This window comes from Phyllostomus hastatus, unplaced genomic scaffold (assembly GCF_019186645.2).
Source record: "Phyllostomus hastatus isolate PE091 unplaced genomic scaffold, TTU_PhHast_1.1 phas_scaffold_78, whole genome shotgun sequence".
Lineage (NCBI taxonomy): Eukaryota > Metazoa > Chordata > Mammalia > Chiroptera > Phyllostomidae > Phyllostomus > Phyllostomus hastatus.
In genome coordinates, this window is record NW_025334041.1 from 16,002,244 (window position 1) to 16,023,672 (window position 21,429).

At 39.9% G+C, this 21,429-nt stretch overlaps 1 protein-coding gene across 2 annotated transcripts in view; it reads right to left on the reverse strand.

The window, feature by feature from the left end:
- Positions 1-15,431: 15,431 nt before the first annotated feature.
- SP4 (Sp4 transcription factor) overlaps positions 15,432-21,429 on the reverse strand; it is a 63,798-nt gene continuing 57,800 nt past the window's right edge. The window contains exons 6-7 of one of the 2 annotated variants that reach the window (XR_006784423.1): positions 19,806-19,932; positions 18,814-18,920 (exon numbers count right to left, since the gene is read on the reverse strand). Coding sequence is in view for 1 of the 2 variants with exons in the window: in XM_045828114.1 (XP_045684070.1) it covers positions 18,673-18,920 (248 nt within the window). In the remaining variant the exon portion in view is untranslated. Of the gene's footprint in view, positions 18,921-19,805; positions 19,933-21,429 lie in introns of both variants that reach the window. The other variant, XM_045828114.1, reaches the window with a different exon arrangement.

A 21,429-nucleotide genomic window follows, 5' to 3' on the forward strand; every position in this document is an offset into this window, starting at 1 on the left:
GCATCACGATAGTCAATCCCACGGTGGTTGGGAGAATTAATTCTGTTTAAATATATAGAAATCACAAACACTTAGGTCACTGCATGGCACATTTAAGCATCATAAAGTGTTTATTGTTAGTTAGGGAATGGCAAGTATGAGAGAAACTAAACAAGCAAGCACAGAGTATGTTTAGTATGTCAGACGATGGTAAGTTCTAAGAGGAAAAGCAAAGGAGAGTAAAGGGGGGGTGTTCATTATTACCAATGTTCAAGAGAGCCTCGCTTCTGAGAACAAGTGTAAGTGAGAGGATGAGCCACGGATTCAGAGGGAAGAATATTCCAGGCCAGAGAAAAGAGCTGGTAGCTGCATAGAGAGGATGCTTGGTTGTTGGAGAAACAGCAAGAAGTCCAATAAGAGGGAAGATATTAGGAAATGCAGACAAAGAAGAAATATGGGTTTCTCTTAAAACGAGACAGAAGCTGCTGTCTCCAGTGCCCACTCACCCTTTATGCCTCTTGGTAATAGAACGCTTAGCCCCAGCCCAGGTTTTAATGGGACTCATGGTTACCCACCTGGAAATTTCATTTCCTACTTTCTCTTATACCCAGTAGAAAGTGAAAGTAATGCGATATGACTTGTGTGTCATGTTCTTAAAGAGGATCTGCCAGCCCCCATTTCCTCCTGTCTCTCCAGCTCTCTGGCTAGTTAGTACATGGACACAGCATGCTGAGACAGGTGCACTCGTGCGGACGACCTTTACACATGGGGAAAGATGCTCAATCTCCCTCACAGAAGAAAAATACAAAATCAAATTATAATACAACACATCTGCTTTATTTACGCGATTTCAGATTGACATCATATTCTTGGCATGGCTGGGGAAACACGCTCACGTGTACCACTGCTGGGAATTCAAACTGATGCAACCCCAGAGAAGTGGTCAGTTTCTAAAAACAATGCTTATGCATTTGCCCTCTGACCCCACGGTCTCATTACAGCACCAACTGTAAAAGCAAAAGACTGGAAACAACCCAAGTGTCCAGAAACGGAAAGCCGGTTGAGTTAATGATATAACATTCACACAAAGGACTAATATGCAGTTACGAGAAAGAATCAGGAAGTCCTGTGTCCTTCAGTGGAGTGATGGCCAAGATGTATTTTCAAGTGAAGAACAAATGTGTATACAATGCTGTCAATCATTCAAGAAAGCAGTGCAGGTGTGTACCCCTCACACACACACAGTTTTTGTTTATATTAAAATAAGAATGCTGCAATGAAAGAATAATCCCAAAACTTTAAAAAGTGCTCAGACATGAGAAAGGGAGAAGAAAACAAGGATGGCAGTGAAGCTTCTGAAAAGGGACATCATTTTCTATAGTTGACCTAGGAATCATGTAAATATTTTATGTAATTAAAAAATAAGTTTAAACTTAAAAAAATTCTATAAAACTAAAAAGCAAGATGAACCCAATGAACTTCCTGCATAATGAGTTGTTGGCATAGCCATACAGAGAAGAACTATTTCAAGGGATTTTAAAACAATAATTAGACAGTATATCCCTAAGAGAAATATGCCCTAAACAAAAAGAACCGCACAAAATAGAAAAAAAAAATATAAACAAATACTTTTAGATTGTTTTCAGTAATTATGTTGTTGGTAATAGTGTTGGCAGTGTTAATTTAAGACTGACTCTATTGTGAGAATAAAGCTGTCAGAGGTGGGGTTCGTGGATAAATAGACTCTTTTGTGGGCTCTGCATGCAGGTCACTTGTTAGGGAGGGCTCCTAGGGAAACAGTACCTGCAGGGAGCTGGAAGAAGCAGGTCAGGCAGAGGGAGAAGTTGAATTGCCAGGCAGTTGCAAGAGAAGACTTGGTTGATTCCATGGGGTGCTCCTAAGCTGCGATATCCCTTTGGAGATGTGCCAAACTGAGACATCTCTGCAACCCCATGATGCACCGAGGGAGAAAGCCTAACCTTGGCCATGGCAGTAACCTTTGGCTGAGGACAATTCCTGGAGGCATCAGCACGCAACATTTACAGCAGTTAGGAGAATGGGCACCTTGTTTTTCAGGGGAAGGTCTGGGCAGCATCTACTAAAAACAAGTGAATAATTATGCTGGTGTTGTCAGAAACCAGGAGTTTTGACATGGTAGAAAGAAAAAACACATAAACTAGATGAGGTTAAGTAAAATTCCCTTAGACCTGATTTTGAAGTTAAAGTTTCAGTATAAGCTAATGATCTAGTGTGTCTTTAATGGAATATCCATTACTTAGCTTTGCTCCCTGAAAAGTGTTTGAAAGAAGTAGTAACCCTTTGCAAACAGCATCCCTAGGTTTAGATGCTGGTCTCTAGGTATGGTTTCCCACTCAAATAAACAAGGAAACTTTGAGAAATGGCTGATTCTAGCTTTGGCACAGAAAAAAATACAAGCAGGTCTAGGGACATGTTGTAAGAGCAGAAAGCAGAGAAGCTACCTACTAAATACTTGTGAGGTATGTCAAAAATTTTCAGGAGCCAACATGAGGAGGCTTCCACTACCTTCCATGTGAACTTCAATAGGAATTAAAACGTCATTCGCATGAAGTGCTTCAAGTGTATGTTGGTCGGTGAATTTCTACCGGAAGTATGCTTCCAGATTCTGCTTACGATGTAGAAATGTGAGAGCAGGTTCACCCCCGCCCTCACTACAGCGATAACAAAAGAGACGAGATCTGAAAAACTACAGTTTCACTTGAGCCCATCAGAGACCTGAGACTGCGGGGCAATGACCTTCTCTGAAGCCTCTGAAGAGAAAGGACATGAACTCTGGATGGCAGAGAACATTCAGCAGAATCTTCAAACAAACGGCTCTCAACAGGGTGGTCTACCTGGAGAATACAGAGACCGTGGGGCCACAGGCTCTTCTCAGCGGACATCACAGGACTCTCACTATAAAGTCTGGCCAGAGTCCCAAGAGAGCCCCCTTCATGGTTCAGTGCTAAGGAAGGGGAACAAGGCCCCATTTGGAGCCTCCCCACCCCTCCTGTGGTAGTTTCCATCAACACCCCTTCTCTCCAAAAGAAAACCATATTGCAGTATATAAGTATATCAGATCAACATGTTGTACACCTTAAATTTATGCAGTATTATATGTTGATTGTATCTCAATTTTTTTAAAGGAAAAAAATACCCCACAAAAATAATAAATTCATCAATACTCCTTTTCTCCAAAAGATGGAGCCTAATTCCCTTGAAGGTAAGGCTGGGTTTAGTGACTCTTCGAAGGAACAGACTACGGCAGAAGTGACGTGAGTAACAAAGTCATAAAGTGTTGGGAACCGCCCTGCCTGGTATCAGAAGCTGTAACCCTCGCCAAGGCTAAGGCTGAGGGAACGACCTTGGAACCGTAAGCCAGCAAGGAGACAGGCTTATCTCCCTGGCAGGAACGCTGCTTCTGCTACTTCATCCATAACTGGCCTCCAATGCTTGGTTGGTTAGCCAAAGATGGGTAAGATTCCCCAAGGGGGGGACGACCTAAGACAGGAACGATCATGTGGGAGGCCCCCAAGAAAGGACTTTGGGGGCTCCAGCAAAAGAAGGTGATGGACCCTCACTCCTTGGCTTTGAGAAAGCCTGAGTTCTCATTGTCTACGAGAAAATCTCCTAATCTCTTGGCTGCCTTACTTCCCTTGCTCCACCTAAGCCTGAAACAATGACAGAGGGTGGTGCAGCCCTGTGATGGAAAGGGTGGGTTCCCCAGGTGATCAGGCCAAAGAAAGAATATGTAAAATCCTGTGAAACCTGCTTTGTTTAGAATGCTCTCAGTTGAATGATAAATAAGGGTCCAAGGAAGAAGTAAGTTTGTTCCTCAAAGTTTTACAGCTCTTTAGCTATCTGACCCTGACTCAAAATAGGCCCTCAGAGTTCCTTGTTATCTGTTGTTCGATCCTTACTTCCTGGCAACGAGTAATGAGTTTTACCTGAATTCTTATGCAAATGAACCCAATAAGAAGCCTGCCTAGGTGGGAAAACGGGGTGCTCTCCCTTAGGGGCGCTCTCCCCTAGGGAGGGTGGCCATGATGCTCCCCACTAGAAAGAGTGGCCGTTCCGTTCCTACTTCCCCACAGGTCTCAGTTGTCTCTGTGTATGTTTTTCTCGTGTGTCGAGGAGCCATCTGCAGCATTCGGCGGTCACTGCCAGTCGGTGGCCACGCCAATAAAGGACACAGCAGCTTACTTCTTCTCTCTGTTGGATCACTCACCACAGATGGAGAGGCCCTCCTTCCAACAGCCAAGTGAGTGGCCCGTCTTGGAAGCGAGTCCCGTGGCCCTGTCAGACCTTCCGGTGACGCCAGCCCCGGGCCTCCATCCTCACCCCAGTCACCCAGCTGGCCCTGAGGCAGAACCACCCAACCGAGCTGCTCCCACATCGCTGACCCACAGAAACTGCGAGACAATAAATGAGCGCTGTTTTAACCACTGGGCTTTCGAATAATTTGCAGCGTAGATGCTGGTACCCAAAAGCAGGGCGTTGCCATAACAAACACCGAAAATATGGCAGTGGGAGGAAGCTGCCAAGATTTTAGGAACACGACAGTAAAATCTTGAGGAAACGAGTGCAAACTGTTGCAGAAGACTTCAAGGAGGCTGTGGGCAAAGACTTGAAAGCAAAGAAAATCCTATGGAAACTGAAGGAAGGGAGATTCCTGCCACGTAGCAGCAAATCGCGTAGTCAACTGTAGTAACAGAAGGTAGAGAGCATGCTTAAGGGACTGAGGGGTTTGGCTGAGGTTGGGGGACAGGGGGCGATGTCGGGTAAAGTGTACAAACTCCCCGTCGGAAGATCAGGAAGTTCTGCTGATCTAACACAGAGCACGTGACGATGGTTAGCAATACTGTACTGTAGGCTTGAAAGTTACTTAGAGAGATCTTAAATGTCAGCCCCACACCAGAAAACAAAACGAACAAAAAAGGTAATTACGTGAGGTCGTGACGGTGTTAATCTTACAATGTTAATCATTTCATGGTAGGTCTGTGTATCTTATCATCACATCGTTTACCTTAAATTTGCACAATGTGATTCATCAGTCACATCTCAGTGGAGCTGGAAAACTCCTTCACTATGGTATCCGAGCTGGACAAGGAGCTGGACAAGGAGAGGCATATGTGAGGGGCTAAGGGGGCTGTAGAAAGCGGGTAGGGTCAGTGCATTCCGACGCTGAGAGAGGTTAAATAATTCGCCCACAGTGAGGTGAATACTCAGCCTCTCCTCTGGGAAAGCAGGATGAACTCAGACTCAGCCCTCGGGACCGACCTCACACGTAGGAGTAGCGGGCTGCTTCCAGTCTCCGTAAACGGCTTCCTCTGCCGTTCACTGCGCCCAAATCCCGCAACAACTTGCTCCAGCCGCACAGTTCCTCTGCAAGGGTGAACGATCCAGTTTCACACTCTCCTCCAAGGGGATGACCAGAGTGTTTAAACGAGTAGGAAGGGCCCTGGCCATACAGGAGAACAGAGCGTCCTGAGCAGACGGGCAGAGGGCAGCTGCAGTGGAAATGGAAGAGAACTTAACACCGGGTGTTATTCCACCACAGGGAACGTGTCAGAAAGGAGGTTCTGCTCTCGACAACAGGTACCAGGAAACCCAGCGGAGAGTGGCGTGCGCCGGCATCTATAGCCTCACGCGGCAAGTCTGGCTGCAGACGTCGTGAGTGGGGGCGAGTTCGATGACTCGGGGGTGGGACTGCCGTTCGCCTCCCTTTTCCATGGTCTCCAGCAGCTCGGTCCTGCTACTCGTGGGTGCTGCGTGGCAATTACACTTTCTAGCACTCCACAGTGTCGGTGAGAATGTGCAGAGGCAAGAAAAGGGAACATCTTCATTTTTGAGCGAAGAAAACTTTCCAAAACCTTCTGGAAAACTTCCCTTTCCATCCAACCGGCTAGAATTGCATGTCATGCCCACGTCTCAACCCTGCCTTTGTCAAGGGAAACGCGACCTTCTGGGTCAGTTAACATAACCGAGACTCAGCCCCAGCCTCCTCGTGGGGACATGGCCACCAGGAGGAGCCCGAGCAAACCCCGGGCTCTGTCAGTGGGGAAAAGGGGGAGAGTGTCCGCTTAAAGGCATTGGAGGTGTTTTTTTCTCAGATGGCCCCAAAACACATAACATCATGAGACAGATCACGTTAAACTAACATGGTTTCCCATGAATTACAAGACTTTATTATTTTTATTAAAAAGTGTGGCTAAACGTTAGGGGAACTTTATTCTTGGAGAAACCCTTGACTGAGGTCAACTTAAGACTTTGAAAGGAGAAAAAGAAAAACAGGGTAAAGCTGAGAAACACATGTGATTTGAGGAATTTCGATACCTGCATTTTCAGAGACATCAAGACACGAACAGGTGGTTGAGGGACAAGTGTGGGGGCGCCAGGCATGTAACAAGCGGTGGCACAGGCGGCGACATGCCCGTGAAGGCGCATACACGCAAATCTCAGGAGGAAATGTCCCCTCACAAGGTCAAAACCACTCCAAACAGACGTAAAACAAAGTTACATTTTCTTTCCACTGTTGGTTTTGATTTTATTTTTAAAGGGACCTAAAGCATCTTTGCAGAGAAGCAGCATGAATTTAAGAATTAAATGGGGGAAAGCAGTCGAAAAACCAACAGATTTGTAGGAAGGCATCATTTTGTAATACCGGGTGGGGCCAACGTAGGTTTACAGCTGTACATATGGAAACTAATGCAATAATTAGTAAACACAAAAATAGACAGTTCCACACACTCACAACTGTAAACCCACTCTTGCCCCATCCGGCACTTGGAGAGAAGACACCGAGGTGCATCGGGCTCCGGCTCACGAAAGCGAGCCGGCCAGCAAGCATCAACCACAAGACTCTCAGCGGAGGAAACCCTCGCCGGGGACTCAGGGGCGTCTCTTCCTGTGCACGTGGGATGCGCTCTCCTGCGCACTGCAGTGCTTTGCCCGGCTTTCTTCTGTTTCCTCACTGGTAGGTAACTAAGCCACTTGAAGGCGAGCACTATAAGAGACTGTGCCATTTTTTTTTTAATCCCTGACAGCATCTAGCACAGACCTCTAGCAATATTTTTGTTCAAATATTTGTTGAATTGAAAAAAAGTCCTTCTTAAAAAAAAATGCCAGAAAGGAAGGACTTCTGTGACCCAAGAGATTTTAGTCAGGAAAACAGTTAGAGCCTCTGAAGGCAGAAGGAAAAAATATTGAATAAATCTGTAAGAAGAGACGGATTAAATTACAGATGATTGGAACAAGCAAGCAGCTTTATTTTAGGAGCACTAGTTATGGAGAAGATTGAGAGATTAAATACATTTATTGAAAGAATATAATAGGGAGTCACGTTGTAGAGGGTACAAGCAGGATAGTTTCTGAATCTTTCCTCAATCGTATTAAACACGAGTATTTCTATTCCTGTTTGTAAACCTTTCCTCGAGATGGGAAATGAGGAGCAGGCCCAGAGAAAGCGCTCCGAGTTGGGCACAGGTGGGAATTGAGGCTGAGAGCTCCCTCCCAGAGTGAAGGCATCACCGTGTGTCATTAAGGCTTACATGTGTCTAGTGCTCAGCAGGTTACAAAGCCCTTTCACATGTGGTAGCTTATTTAGTGGGGAGATTTGAGGAGATCTGTGTACTTAAGTCAGGCAAATCTCACTTTTTATTTTATACTTGTTATATATTACACCTTTTATAGTTATACAATCTATTACATCTCTTATATTTTCATTATAACCGATTGTAACATTGCAACAATTGCTTCTGAAACCAGGAAGCACTATTTGCATTCTTGCTTTTCTATCTAAATATGTATTTACATTCCTAATATGCTGGCAGTGAATTGTTCCAGGACATAGAATATTCCAGCATCCAGCACCAAGAGGCCCCCACCACTTTCCCAGCATTTCCAGCCCCTTACAAAGAGCATGTGCCTCTTTGTGGCACGGTAGGTCTGGCTGGGCTGGGCAAGGCTGGGGTTAATAAAGCATCCCTTCAGACCACCCCGTTGGTCTTTCCCTGCAGCCAGCCAAGTCTTCACCACCACGCCCCGCCCCCCGTACACAGAGGATGCAAACACGGCAATCCCTTGGGCACCTTGGTAGTTTCGTCCTGAAATGGTCAAAAAACTACAGCTGGCAAGACCCAAGTCTTGGCAAAGAAAAGAGGCTGATGGAAGCAGAAGGGAAATAGTAAACATACCTTAAAGTGTATTTCATCGATTCTGTGCTGCACAGTTTTTTCGCCTCTGAAACTGGGGTGTGTCTTGCATCTGTGGTCTGCTGAGAGGCGTGTCTGTTGAAGCTCTCACTGCTCCTACACCCACAGCAAAGCTTGCAGAATAGGAAGTCACTGGCACAAAGAAAATTCCCGGAGATAACAGTAGAGCTTTCATTTAAGAAATGCCGCACCATTCATGCTCTTGGGGGCACAGATGACATTGTTTGAAAGTGATGACTCCTGGTGTACTAGTCATCTCTTGCTGCATTAACAAGTAACTCCCAGAATGTAGCAGTTTGAAATAACAACGTGTTAGTTCACAGAGTTCCTGTCAGTTAGAAATCTGGCAGGGGCTCAGCTGGGTGCTCTGACTCAGAGTCTCCCATGAGGTTGAAGGTATGGCAGGGTCTGGGGCTGTAGCCACCTGAATGCTTGACTGGGCTGGAAGAGCCACTCCAAGCTCACTTGGGTGGCGGTTGTCCGGAAGCCTCAGTTCCTCCCCATGTGGCTTGCACATAGAAGTGGCGCTTCCCCCTGAAGGAAGCCATCTGAGAGAACAGCTGAGGCAGCCTCGGGGACTTTTGATGTCCTAGGTTCTGAAGTAGCACACTGTTGCATCCATTCCACTCTATTCATCCTGTCTGTTAGACACAAGTCAGTAAGTCCACACACAAGGGGGTGGGAATTAGGCTACGCCTGTGGACAGGAGGGACGTCAAACAATGTGTGGGCAGTTCTAAAACCACCACTCTTGGGCAAAAACATGTTGGAAAAGTTAGTCACTGAATATAGAAAAACTATTTCATTTATATTTTCAGTGTATGTACAAGAGTGACCCAGGAGAAAGTATCAGTCTAAATAAGTCTAATAGAGCTCTATGATAAGTGTAAAACAAAACTCCTAAGTGATATTAAAGCTTGTGTTGTGTAACTGGCAGAGTTTTTCTAGTGGAACATAAATTAATATATATAATATATATATAAAAGAATTGGTCACACGTTAGAGTCAATAAATATAGTTAAGAGGCTTTTTAAAAAATCACTGAAAATAAAGTTTTGGAAGCAGTCTCCTGTGTGGACGTAACAGACCAGCTGTAACAGTTAGCCCTCTCTCTATACCTGGCACTGGGGGTGCGGTGGGGGTGTGGGAAGTGGGGGTGGAGGGGCTTTGGGACCTCCCTCCATGGCTCTGCCTAGCACCCCTTCCTGTCCATGGATGCTATGTTGTGTTCATTGTTAAATATTGGATTGGCCAAAAAGTTTTTTTTTCTGGAAGTTGGCTCTAGTAGTGCTTAGTTGTCTTTAACCTCATTTGAAACAATTTTGTTAGATTGTATTGTGACAGCTGTCACATCAGCAAGCGTTTAAAAAAAGAACTTAGCAAAACTGGTGAATTTTTGTGTAGCCATTTTAACGTTAAAATGGAAGAAAATAAGCGACACTTTTGGCATATTATGCTTTATTATTTCAAGAAAGGTAAAAACGCAACTGAAATGCAAAAAAACGATTTGTGCAGTGTAGGAGAAGGTGCTGTCACTGATTGAATGTGTCAAAAGTGGTTTGTGAAGTTTTGTGCTGGAGATTTCTCTCTGGACAATGCTCCACAGTCAGGTGGACCAGTTGAAGTTGATAATGATAAAATTGAGGTATTAATTGAGAACAATCTACATTACACCACACTGGAGATAGCTGACATACACAAAATACCCAAATCAATGAAGTTATTGGTGAAAATGAAAAATGTGTCTTAAGGAAAAAAACACATGAACTTTTTGGCCAACCCAATATCTTGACTGTCACCCGTTTCTATGATAATGAGAACCAGTAATTACTTTATTATTCTTTTGTCAAAGGGGAATGAACTGAACTTGGAACAGACTGATTCACTCAGTTTGATATCAATGTCTAAATTCTGATTGGTTGTTGCAGATTCTTGAGAACAAAGCAAAGTCCTTTGGATTCAGAAGCTGGATATATTTTAAGCTAAGTTATAGCTCAGCTACAAAAAATAAAAAAGATTAAAGTAGACGAGTTGATTTTTTAAAGAGCATAATTATTCTGGAAGTACTCTGAATAACGCCCGAGTTAAAAGGCATCATATATTTTTCTTAGTGAGAGACATAAATACTTAAATCATAAATCTGATGGGTATTTCTGTTAGAACAAAATGTATAAACTGAAGACAAATATTTTATTTGAATATATCCTCTGGTGATTATAACCTCTTTTCTTATAGCATGAATTCTTTAGGGAATTTGTCAAGATCATAAATTCAAATAAGGATAATATTTAAGAGAAAATATTTTATAAGCAAGGTAATGTTTTTCCTAAAAATACAGAACATATATCTGCAAAATAATCAATTTCAAATCATTCTTTGGGTAGGTTTGTCCTTGTTTTCTTTTCCTTTTCTTTTTTATTCCTTTTTATTTTATTTAATTTTTTTCCATCACCATTTATCCCTCCACACCCTCTTCCACCTCTGCCCACCCCCTAACGCCTGCAATCACCACACTGTTGTGTGTCTGAGTTCTTTCTCTTTTTTTTTTTGCTCAGTCACTCCACCCCGCCCCCATCCTTTTCCTCTTTTTTATGTCAAAGTCTACATTCACAGTTGGACACAAGAATAAAAGTACCCCCAGTTATTTATGAAATTGGTGGACATAGTTACATAGAAAAATTAGCATCCCCAGTATTCTAAAAAACAAAATAAACCAGAAACAAATGAAGAACTGAGGCTTTCTCCAAAGGACCCCAAACTCTGTTCTGGTGATGATTTACTCACAAAAAATGAGAACTAAAAGATTCATATTGCCATCAGAATAGGGCTTAATTTTCTAACGATGTTATCTTTCTGTCCACATAACTATCGAAAGTGAAAGGAAGCGCCCACCATACAAAACCCAAGTTATAAATTTAATTCTGACTTATTAACTGTAATTAGAAATATATGACGCTTCACCAAGCACACACCACCCACATTTCACATACACTTATATGAACAAGTGAGTTAAAATATAACATCAAGAAAGTTTCAAAGACATAGTTAAGTTGTAACCATTTACAATATTCCTGAATTGAGTTGGGACCTTTTGTCAGCGAGCCTGCTCTTTGCCTTGAAATGATTTCCCTTGCAGCGGTTTTCAAACTTTCAAACTCGTCAGGTTGACCGAACCCTTGGGGATCCTGACGGCCTTCACACAGCACCGTGAATTACTGCTGCATTTAATCCCAACATAAAATTATACAAGCTAGAAATGATTTTACCAGCAGCAAATACAACTTTATTATGGCTTCTACATCTCAAAAATAATACTACTATCAATAAAATATTTATTAAACCACATTTCACAGCAGGATAATAAATAACACAATTTGCACCAAGCCAACCATCTAGAAAGGCATGATTCAAAGACTAATGGGTGTTTGAGACAACTGCTGAAGTTTAATTTCCTCCTCTTCCCTGTAATTTGCTTTTGTCTGATCTTCGCTCCCAGGGTCTGACTTCTTGGCTGACTCTGACTTGAAACCTGTTCATCTGAACTTGGCCCAACATGATCTTAGCCTTGGCTCCTGTAACTGCATGCTTAATGCACTCCCTCCTCTGCAAGTACTGGCCAGCCCCGGCGGTGGGGCTCCAAGAAATCTAGGAATGCAAGAAGGCAGGGTTACTGCAGTGAAAACAGCATCCCTTGTACTGGAGTCTGGCACACAATAAGTGCTCAATAAAGGTATTGATGGACTGAGAAACAGGATCTCCAAAGGTAAGCTTGGGAGCGAAAGGGGCAAGTCAGACGAAGAACAGGATGACCGGAAGCCAAGGTGAGATGGTGAAATGGACAGGCAGGCTGGCAGTGGAGGGCAGATCGAGCCAGAGGTGCCTCTTAGTCTGGCAGGGCACTAAGCCAGTCTGGCTGGTTTGTTTGTTTATGTCCTTTCTTATTCCACAAAGAATCCGAAAAGCTAAGTGAAAATAGCTTACAGCACAGAAATGGAGAGCATCCTATTATTCTTTTCTGAACCAAGTCTAAGAGGAAGTTAGAAAGACTAGGATAAGAAAGCCTTTGCACACCAAATTGGACATTTTCTTTTTGTGGCTGCAATTTGACAGGAGGCTTAAAACACAGGAGAACTTTCAGCCTATAAGCTGGAGTCCGTTTATTTAATATCCATCTCTACACACAGGGAAGGATTTTGAACGTAGAAGGTTATCTACACACACATCCACAAGGTAGCTTTGTTCTAACCGGTCGGTTTGCTTTGTTCACGCGTTTGGTTGTCTGCTGTCACTCTGAGGTAGGCAAGCAGCAGATGGAATTACCATTTCAAATTTAGAAAATAAGATTTGAAATTTGAATTCCAGTTGGCATTAGGGAAAGGCTGGAAAGGCATTAGGAAACTTGAATTCCGGTTGGCATACTGTTCTGAGATAGGACACCCTGAACTAGCTCCAACAGACAGTTTGAGAAAAATACACAGTTGAATCAAGAAATCCCTACTGTAATTTCTCCCTTCTTCCTTATTGGCTATTGAGAATTAACTTTTCAATGAATTCTTACCTGTTTTCAAAGCACCCCAGCACTGGGGCAGGTGGACCATATTCCATGTCCTCCTCCACCCTTTGGGTTAATTTATAGTTAACAATAACTTCTATTGAATATTGTTAGGGGCTTGACAGAGTTATCTGATCCTCTTAACAGACCTATGAAATATTATTCTCATTTTGCAAATGAGAAAGAGGGTGCAGAAAGGTTAATTTGCCCCAAGTTGTGTGGCTAGTAAGGGGCCAAACCACACCCCTCTGCCTCCCAGTTGGTGCTGTCACAGGGCTTTGCTCTTCCCAGGGAGATGGGCCCTGCGCATTGTGAGTAGGCCTTGGCACCCTGATGGCCAACCACAGGATGCAGCTGTACCGCCCCTTACCTCTCTCCTGATGTACTTTTTGGCCCCTGAAGGCTGTTGTGCTATAAAGCCTTGGTGCAGCCTTGGGCTCATCCGTTTTGGAGTCCTCTTCCCCCAGCACCCCCTTGGATACTGACAGGCAATGCATGCTCCTCATGTCATTTTGCTCAGGCATCACTGCAGGGAAGCTTTCCTGAGCACTCCTCACCATTTCTGTCCTACCTGTACTCCCCCGCCCTTACTGCTTTCTAGTGTGCATGAACTCTACGAGGGCAGGGATAGAGATTTTTTGTCTTATTCTTGGTCTCTCTCTGGCACCTGGTACAAGGTACATAAATATTTGTTCAATGAGTGGAAACTGAAACTACCAAACTACTAGCCATTGCTATTGTTAAGTCCTGTAGCAAATTAATGTCCAGAAATAGGAGGGCTGGATAAAAATGTAGTTTTATGGAGACTATTGATACAAATCTTTATAATTTATCATAGGTCATATGTACACATTTGGGCCTAGCTGTAATTTCCTGTGGCTTTTTTCAGCAGCTTAAAAAACAAATCTTGAAGTTTAAATTTCCTTATCTAACCCAAATATATATTATATATGTGTGTGTACCTACTTCTATTAAAATATAGGGAAAAAACTGTATGTTTCCATTGAACAAAATTTTAAACATTATTAGTTATGCAAAGGAATTAGTTAATTGAGGGAAACACAGCTATTCCTTCCTTAAGAACAAATTATAGTAAAATATTTTGTTTCTATGGAACATTTCAAACATAAAGTTGTTTAAAATTTTGGTTGACCCTCACTCAATTTTCCCGGTTGACCTCACTAGGTAGTGTACGATTGTTTTCCTCTTCATACATGAAAAATTTGGAGTATTTATTAGTATTCTGAAATCTAGTAACTATATTAATTGGAACATCTCTTCTTCCAGGAAAAATTATCCTCGCATTTAACAAACTATTACCTTAGACAAAAATAAACGTTACAAGGTTTACCTCCCTCCCTTCCTTCCTCCTTTTCTTAAACTCCTGGGCACTTGCGATTACTCTCAGGTACCCAAAAATACATTATTTCATTTCCAAGTGCTACTAAGAGGAACACTGCCTAAGGCCTATATACTAATTAGCAAATCTTAAAAGAACCAAAACACATCTTAAAAACCCTGCTACACAATCACAAGTTGGTTGTGTGTATAACCGACAGATGTTACTGCCTGAGCTGTAAACACAGCACTATGATTCAGATATGCTGAATCCAGTATCACATTTCTTGCTTACCTGAAGTCTCTATACCCCTTTAAGTGTCTGAACTTTTAAATAACAATAGAAAACAAGCTACACTATTTTCCCCTGATTTCTTACTTATCATTATGAACAGCACTGTAAACCACTTTCTTCTAGTATCACTCTTAGTATAGCATCAACTTGCTACACCAATGATTTTATGTCAACCACCCCTGATAAAACAAAGAGCACTGCTTTTGTGGTGTTCTCTTTGATTCAGTCTTGTTCCTGGTTGTGATTCCTAGGATTCCAAGAGTCACACTGGTTTTACTATATTTAAAAAAATGTTAACTTTCTAATTGCATTATTCCTTTTATAGAGTATCATCCTGATGCTTCCAAATAGATTTTTCAGGTAATTAAAACATATGTCTTCAGTTTTCACATACCTTTTGAAAAACTCCTTCTGGGTCTTGTTTGGCAGAGTAGCATACATTTAAAGACTCTTTAGTGTCTTCAGTCTGTGGCTGGCACCCCTCCCGCCCCCCGGAATTTCCCTGATTCCTGACATCCCCACATCCCCAGCAGCCGCCCCCTGCGCCCCCCCGCGTGGCTGTGTCTAATCTGGCCTGGGGCCTGGAAATCTGATTTAACCGAAGTTGTTACAGTAATGTAGTCACTGTGTCAACAAGGTTCTTCAGGAGACTCTCAGGGCTCCTCCCATGATGAAAAGGCAACAGCTTTTGCTTATAGACGTTGGCGGCGACTCTGGGCACACCTTGCTTCTCAGGGTTTCTGTGCTCTTAAATTGTATTTGAACTAGTTTTCGTTTTTAGCTCTTCCTATAACTTCCCAACATTAATTGCTTAAAAATATTTAAGTAAAAAAAGTCCCTAAATCAAATTTTAATTTCCAGAAATGTCTAGAGCAATGGTTACAAATTAACATGAAATTTGCATTGGTGTTCTTGGGCAGTCTGTTCAGAGAAATGGTGACCGGATCTCAATACCAGGAATTATCAAAAGTTGCCAATACGTTTTCTAGGGAGAAACATTTACTGCCCAGTGCTTGTTGTGATAAGAAGGTTGATAGTTCAAAAAATTTATTGCTGCTTTACAGTATACATAATTAAATGAAGAAACATGTTAAACTCAAGGGAATTTTTATAGGTTACTTGCAATTATTATTGCAGGCAACAACTTGTACATGATTTTATTTCCAAATCCACAAAAAAACAAATTTTATACAAATCAGCACTGTAAAAATGTCAATTACAGCCCCAGAGGCTTTGCTGGCAGAATAATTGTCTAAATTCTAGGATATGGGAAACAGGATTTTTTCTGAATTCATCTTTTTTTTTTCATTTTCTTTTTTTTACAAAAAAAATTTACAAGTGAAATGTTACTACAAAACTTTTTATAAGGAATTTTTGCAAAACATTTACATTTTACCATCAACTATTTCTGTTTTAAAATCATTATGTAGATTTAATACCCTATGCTGCACATCAATTTATGTGGGATGACAACTTAGTGACATGCATAAAAAAACACCACAAGGCATTAAAATGAAGACTTAAATACAAATATTGTTGCAATAAAACAGTTATAAAATTGAAAAATAGGACCTAAACATCATGCTTATCTAAGTTTGACAAATTAACTTTTTCTCCTAGATTACACACTTTTATTACTGCTCTCATGAGTGTGATAAATAATGACTTAACATCAAGTTCTAATGTAATCAGCAACACATACACAAACCTAACCAAAGAAAGTATACTGTAAGAAAAAACTATTCTAACACTGGAGTTCTACCATGATAAATACATAGCTTTGCACTGATAATTACAATAAAGAAAAGTTTTATAACAGTGGCAAAGGGAATGAACAGTGAAATGCCATTAAACAAGACTCTACTGCACATCTGTGCCCTAATACTTATAACAGCTATATCCCACTGAGTCAAATCAAGGACATTGAAATTTACGATTCTTGTAAGACAGAAAAGTGGATTCAGAATGGTATGCAGAACAGACTGTCAAAATATTTCTAATTTCAGTGGTGAAATGTGCACCTGCTAACACAAATTAATATATTTTATATGCTATAAAGCTATCCAGATTTAGTTTGTTAAATTTATAATAGGCCTCATTGTTGATTAAAAAATAACTTCCATTTCTGAAGAGCATACACAGGTATGCACTAAAACTGGTTCATGGAATAATGGTGCAGAGAGCTCATACTTGGTATTATCAACAACAAAAACTGTCACTCTGAGAAAACATGATTCAAACATTAAGAAAGTTTCTTTGCATAAAAAAATTTATAGCACTGATTGTGTAGCATAATGATAGATAAAATATATATTTGATGTTTCAGCTCCTATATAATAAAATTAAAATAACACTACCAAATGCTCCTCTGTACCAAACAAAACAAACAGATTCTGATGTTTTAAAGCCAGATACATCAGTTATTAAGAGTACATTAAATAAAATATACAAAACAATTTACAAAATCCAACTAAAATTTAAAGACTTTGTTACAAGTCTACAAAAGCTTTAAGAAACTTGAAATTTATAACCACAGTGTAAAAATTTTTTTACCTTTTAATCTCAAAGCTTTTTTATACAAACTGAAAGCACAAAAGACCTTCAGTTTTATATAACGCTACAAAGGGCTGGCCTAAAGTGTACACAGTGTAAACAGTGATCATTACAGTATTTCTCCTTCATCAAAAATACAGGAAATATCACAATTTTGGAAGAGAATTCGCATGAGTAGTACTTTTCCTGAAATAATAGAGAATGCACAAGAAAACATGTATCTATATTCAAACAGTCCCCAAACTAAGGATGTTAATAAAATAACCCAAGCAGTTAAAACCTTTAGTTTTCAAATGGTCAGTTCCAATTCCATTACAATTCTGAGTAAATACATTTTTAAAATATGAAATATCTTACTAATATTTAAGCTACTGATATAATCCAAACATTTTTTCATATTAAACTTTTGGCCATCTTTCCTATAAGACCCTTGCATAAACAATGAAATACATTTTTTTCTTTAATCACTTACTCAACTAAAAATTATTCTGATTTTTAAAAAATAGTTTTTGCTTCATAATACTATACCTGTTACATATTTGTTAGACTGTCTTCTTAGGGAAAATTCAGTTACTGGCATAACCTAATGACATTACTGTGTTATAAATTCTTAATCAGCCTTCTAACACAGTACTAGATATAAAATGGGATTGGCTAATTTTTAGTAGAGAGGAAAAATGGAAATTACAGTGTAGTTACAAGATAATTTTCTGCTGGCCTTAAAAAAGTGTGATAAGTCTTTCTTTGGCTACCAAGTCAAAGCATAAAGAATTCTGCGCATTGTCAACATAACTCATATTTACAGAATATGAAACTACAGATTGATTTATACTCTATGCAAATATTTCCAATATAAACATTTAAAATGAATTTTGTGGTACGACCCAGAGTTAGGAATCTAATCAGCCCTAACTTCAAAACCTTACATGTTAAGTTACCTCATTTTATTTTTTCTGAAGCTATTATGAATTTTGTTTTAACCATTCCCCCCCACCCCCATATTTTCCTAAGGTTTCATTCTAAAATTTAACCTAAGGTTTAGCTCTAAGTTCCTCTTGTGTCTCCAAATGGAGAAAGTCATTAAACTTCACTGATTGTCTGCATACACACTACTATAATGTAGTGGTAATAAAGATCTGAGATATGTCTCAGATTACTTTTTTGGAACTTACCTAATTCAACTGTTGAAGAATTTCTAATATTTAGAAAAGACGGCCAAAACTATTTTCAGTTGCTTTTCAAAAATCAAGCTAAGGAAATAAAGCATCATCCCTATTATCAGTTAACTATCTTGTTTTCTGTGCTATAGGAAAAAAAAATCCATATAAATTATTACCGACTGAATTTATAACAAAGTATTTCAAAGAAAATAAGTCCAATTAAGGTCCAGCCTGCAAACTACTGAGGTCTGTCTTTCTAACCATGTTAACACATGATGTTGAGAGGGGAAGATTCAGTTTAAACATGTGACACATTTCCAAGTAACTACATCTTATAGTATGGAGGAAATACTTCTCTATCTGTTTCTGGTACATCAGTTTGCTTTTTTTGTATTTCAAAATTTCAACATTTCACATGTTGACTCAAAACCTTGGAATACTTAAAGAAGCCGAGAATGAAAACATGATTTCCTACTCTGTAATCCACTCGACCAGCCCATTTCCAGATTTTCAAAGGTGTGTAAACTTAAGTGCAGCACTAGAGGTCTCTGTTATAAATAACTTTTCAGAATTCTTCCATGTTGGCTGAAACATTGGGAGTTGCTGGGTTTGAATCTTGAGAAATGGCTGCAACTGTGACAATTCTTGGGGAACCAAGCACCTCTGTGACAGATGAGTCCAGTTCTCCCGAGGTAACAATGGCAAGAGCTGTCCCACCACCCTTCTTATTCTGGTGCGTTTTGACATGTTTGGAGAGATGATCACTCCGCATAAACCTTTTAGAACATTCTGGGCATTCAAATCTCTTTTCACCTAAACAGAAAAATAATAAATGGTAATTAATTTTACTTAAATGGAAATGTAATTTTAAATAAATTCTCTTCTGGTCATGCTATACTTTTGTATAACTTTAGACTAGCTGCAAAATACTTTTTTAAATTTTAAAATGCTGTCAAACAAGTAGTGCAGTACAAAAGAAACAGCATGTGACTAGGAATAAAAGACCCAAGTTAAAGTCCTGGTGTTGCTAAGAACTGGAAATAAAAGCTGAATCAAGTAAAATAACCACTCTGGACTTCAGTTTCTCCATCTACGAAATAAGACAATTTCTAACAGATGTCAAAAATCTCTTCCAGGTATAATAATATATAACGTTCAAGGCCTATGTCTACTCTTCCTTAAAAACTACTGTCTATGTTTTGGTTATAAAGCCTAAAGGCATGAAAATATCTTGGAACTATTTCAAATAACATCAGTTAATAATTAAATAGTGTATTGAGTTTCCTTACAAGGCAAAAATGAGAGTCAGACAAATACTAAATTTCAACCAACAGAGTTTTTAGGTCTCAAAGACTAAGACTGTCAGGTTCTGGTATACAAAGTGATCCTTAAAAACGTTCTCTTCGATATGTGATAGTTCTACTGGAACTATCTACTTCTGTATTATGGAATAAAAACTAACTAAATGTTAACAAAAGAAGAAAACTATTTCAATTTTGTGTTTAACAGATGGGGTGCATAAAAAAAATTGGTGAATTGGTATATTGTGATGTTCACAATGGAGCAACTACTATTTTCAGTCCTTCCTTCTAGAATTGTTACTTAAGGGAATGAAAGGTTTTCTCAGTCTGACAGTAGAACTTGGTTAACAATGTGCAGTTCAGCTGACTTCTTTACTTGGCCCTACTATTGACTTACCAATAGAAAATCTATAGGTTCAACTTTGTCCATGTCAGATATTTTCCCCTCTTCTATATGTATCTGCTTTTATTTTTTTTAAAAATTGCATTTGCGGTATCTCGTTGAACTTTTTTTCTCTTTCAGTCTTGAAAAATTAAATAAAAGGATAAGTAAATGGTTTATACAAAATTCTCAGAGACATTAAAAGTAAAAGCAGCTAAGCTCTAAGGTAAAGTGACTTGCATTTACAAATGTTGACGCCTAGACAAGGGTGAAAAGAACTTAAGGGTTTAATTTTAGGATCAATTTTGAATTCCTTTACCTTTCAAGTTTCCCACTTGCTTTCAAAAGAAAAATTCTCTTTACAAATTTTAAAGCTGAAAAGAGTCTTAAAGATCTTATTTGACATTTTCATTTTATTGATGGATAAATTGAGGCTCCAAAAATTAATTTGCTTGGGAATCATATATCTTATTAATATCAGAGCAAGATTCAAAGCACCTAATTTCTAGTTTGGGCTTTTCATGCTACATTACCACAGTGCAACTGGAGACCACTGTTCTTTTATAGCAACAATGGCCAAGAATAACCAGAACTAAATCAGGTGGTGATGGCCTGATGGCACAATGTCACCCAGTAAGCACCTGAATCAACTGGATGATCAGCCTACATGGTGGCTGTTCAACAAATATTTGTTAGCTGTGATGTTCATGAACTCAGTCATTTTTCAACAAATATTTGTAGAATACTTGTAATGTGCCAGGCTCTAGTGACACAGAAATGAACAAGTGAGAATCTCTGTCTTTGAGAAGCTTCCATGATCTTGAGACAGTGATTTGCAACCATGTGGGGAGCTAGAGTTAAGCTTCCATTAAGAAAGCAAGCCACCCTGGCTGGTGAGGCTCAGTGGGTTGAGTGCTGGCCTGCCAACCAAAAGGATGCCAGTTCAATTCCCAGTCTAAGACACACACCTGGGTTGAGGGCCAGGTCCCCAGTAGGGGGCATGTGAGAAGCAACCACACATTGATGTTTCTCTCCCTCTCTTTCTCCCTTCTGTCCCCTCTCTAAAAATAATAAAATATTTAAAAAAAAAAGAAGGAGGAGGAAAGAAATTCCCACCTACCCCATGGCAAACAGTAAGAAAACTGGGAAATGATGGTGATGCGGTTTGTATGTGGACTTTCCAATCTGTTGACTACTAAGTGGTAAGGGTGTTCAATGAATTTCAAGCAATGAAATTTGACTAGAATCTCAAAATAAGTAAATTATGTTGTACAATTAAACTATCACTAGGGAAATGACATTTTTGTTTAGTATCCTTTTCTATGGAGAAGTGCGCTTTCTGTGGTGTCAATTTCTAAATCTATGCTTAGCAAGCATTATCATTATACTTTATCTCAAGGATGTAAGAAATTCTTGTACTAATTACACATATTGCAATATCTTTTTAATTATTTTATAATTATTCTTAGGAGGTTAATACTTTTGGTAATTAATGCAATTAATTATCAAAACTGTTGCTATTAGTTTACTGGTGGTAGGAAGAATGGCCCCCCTAATATGTCCACACACTAATCCATAGAATTTGTGAGTGTATTTTATTACATGGCAAAAGGAATGTTAGCTTAGGTTATAGAGGTTG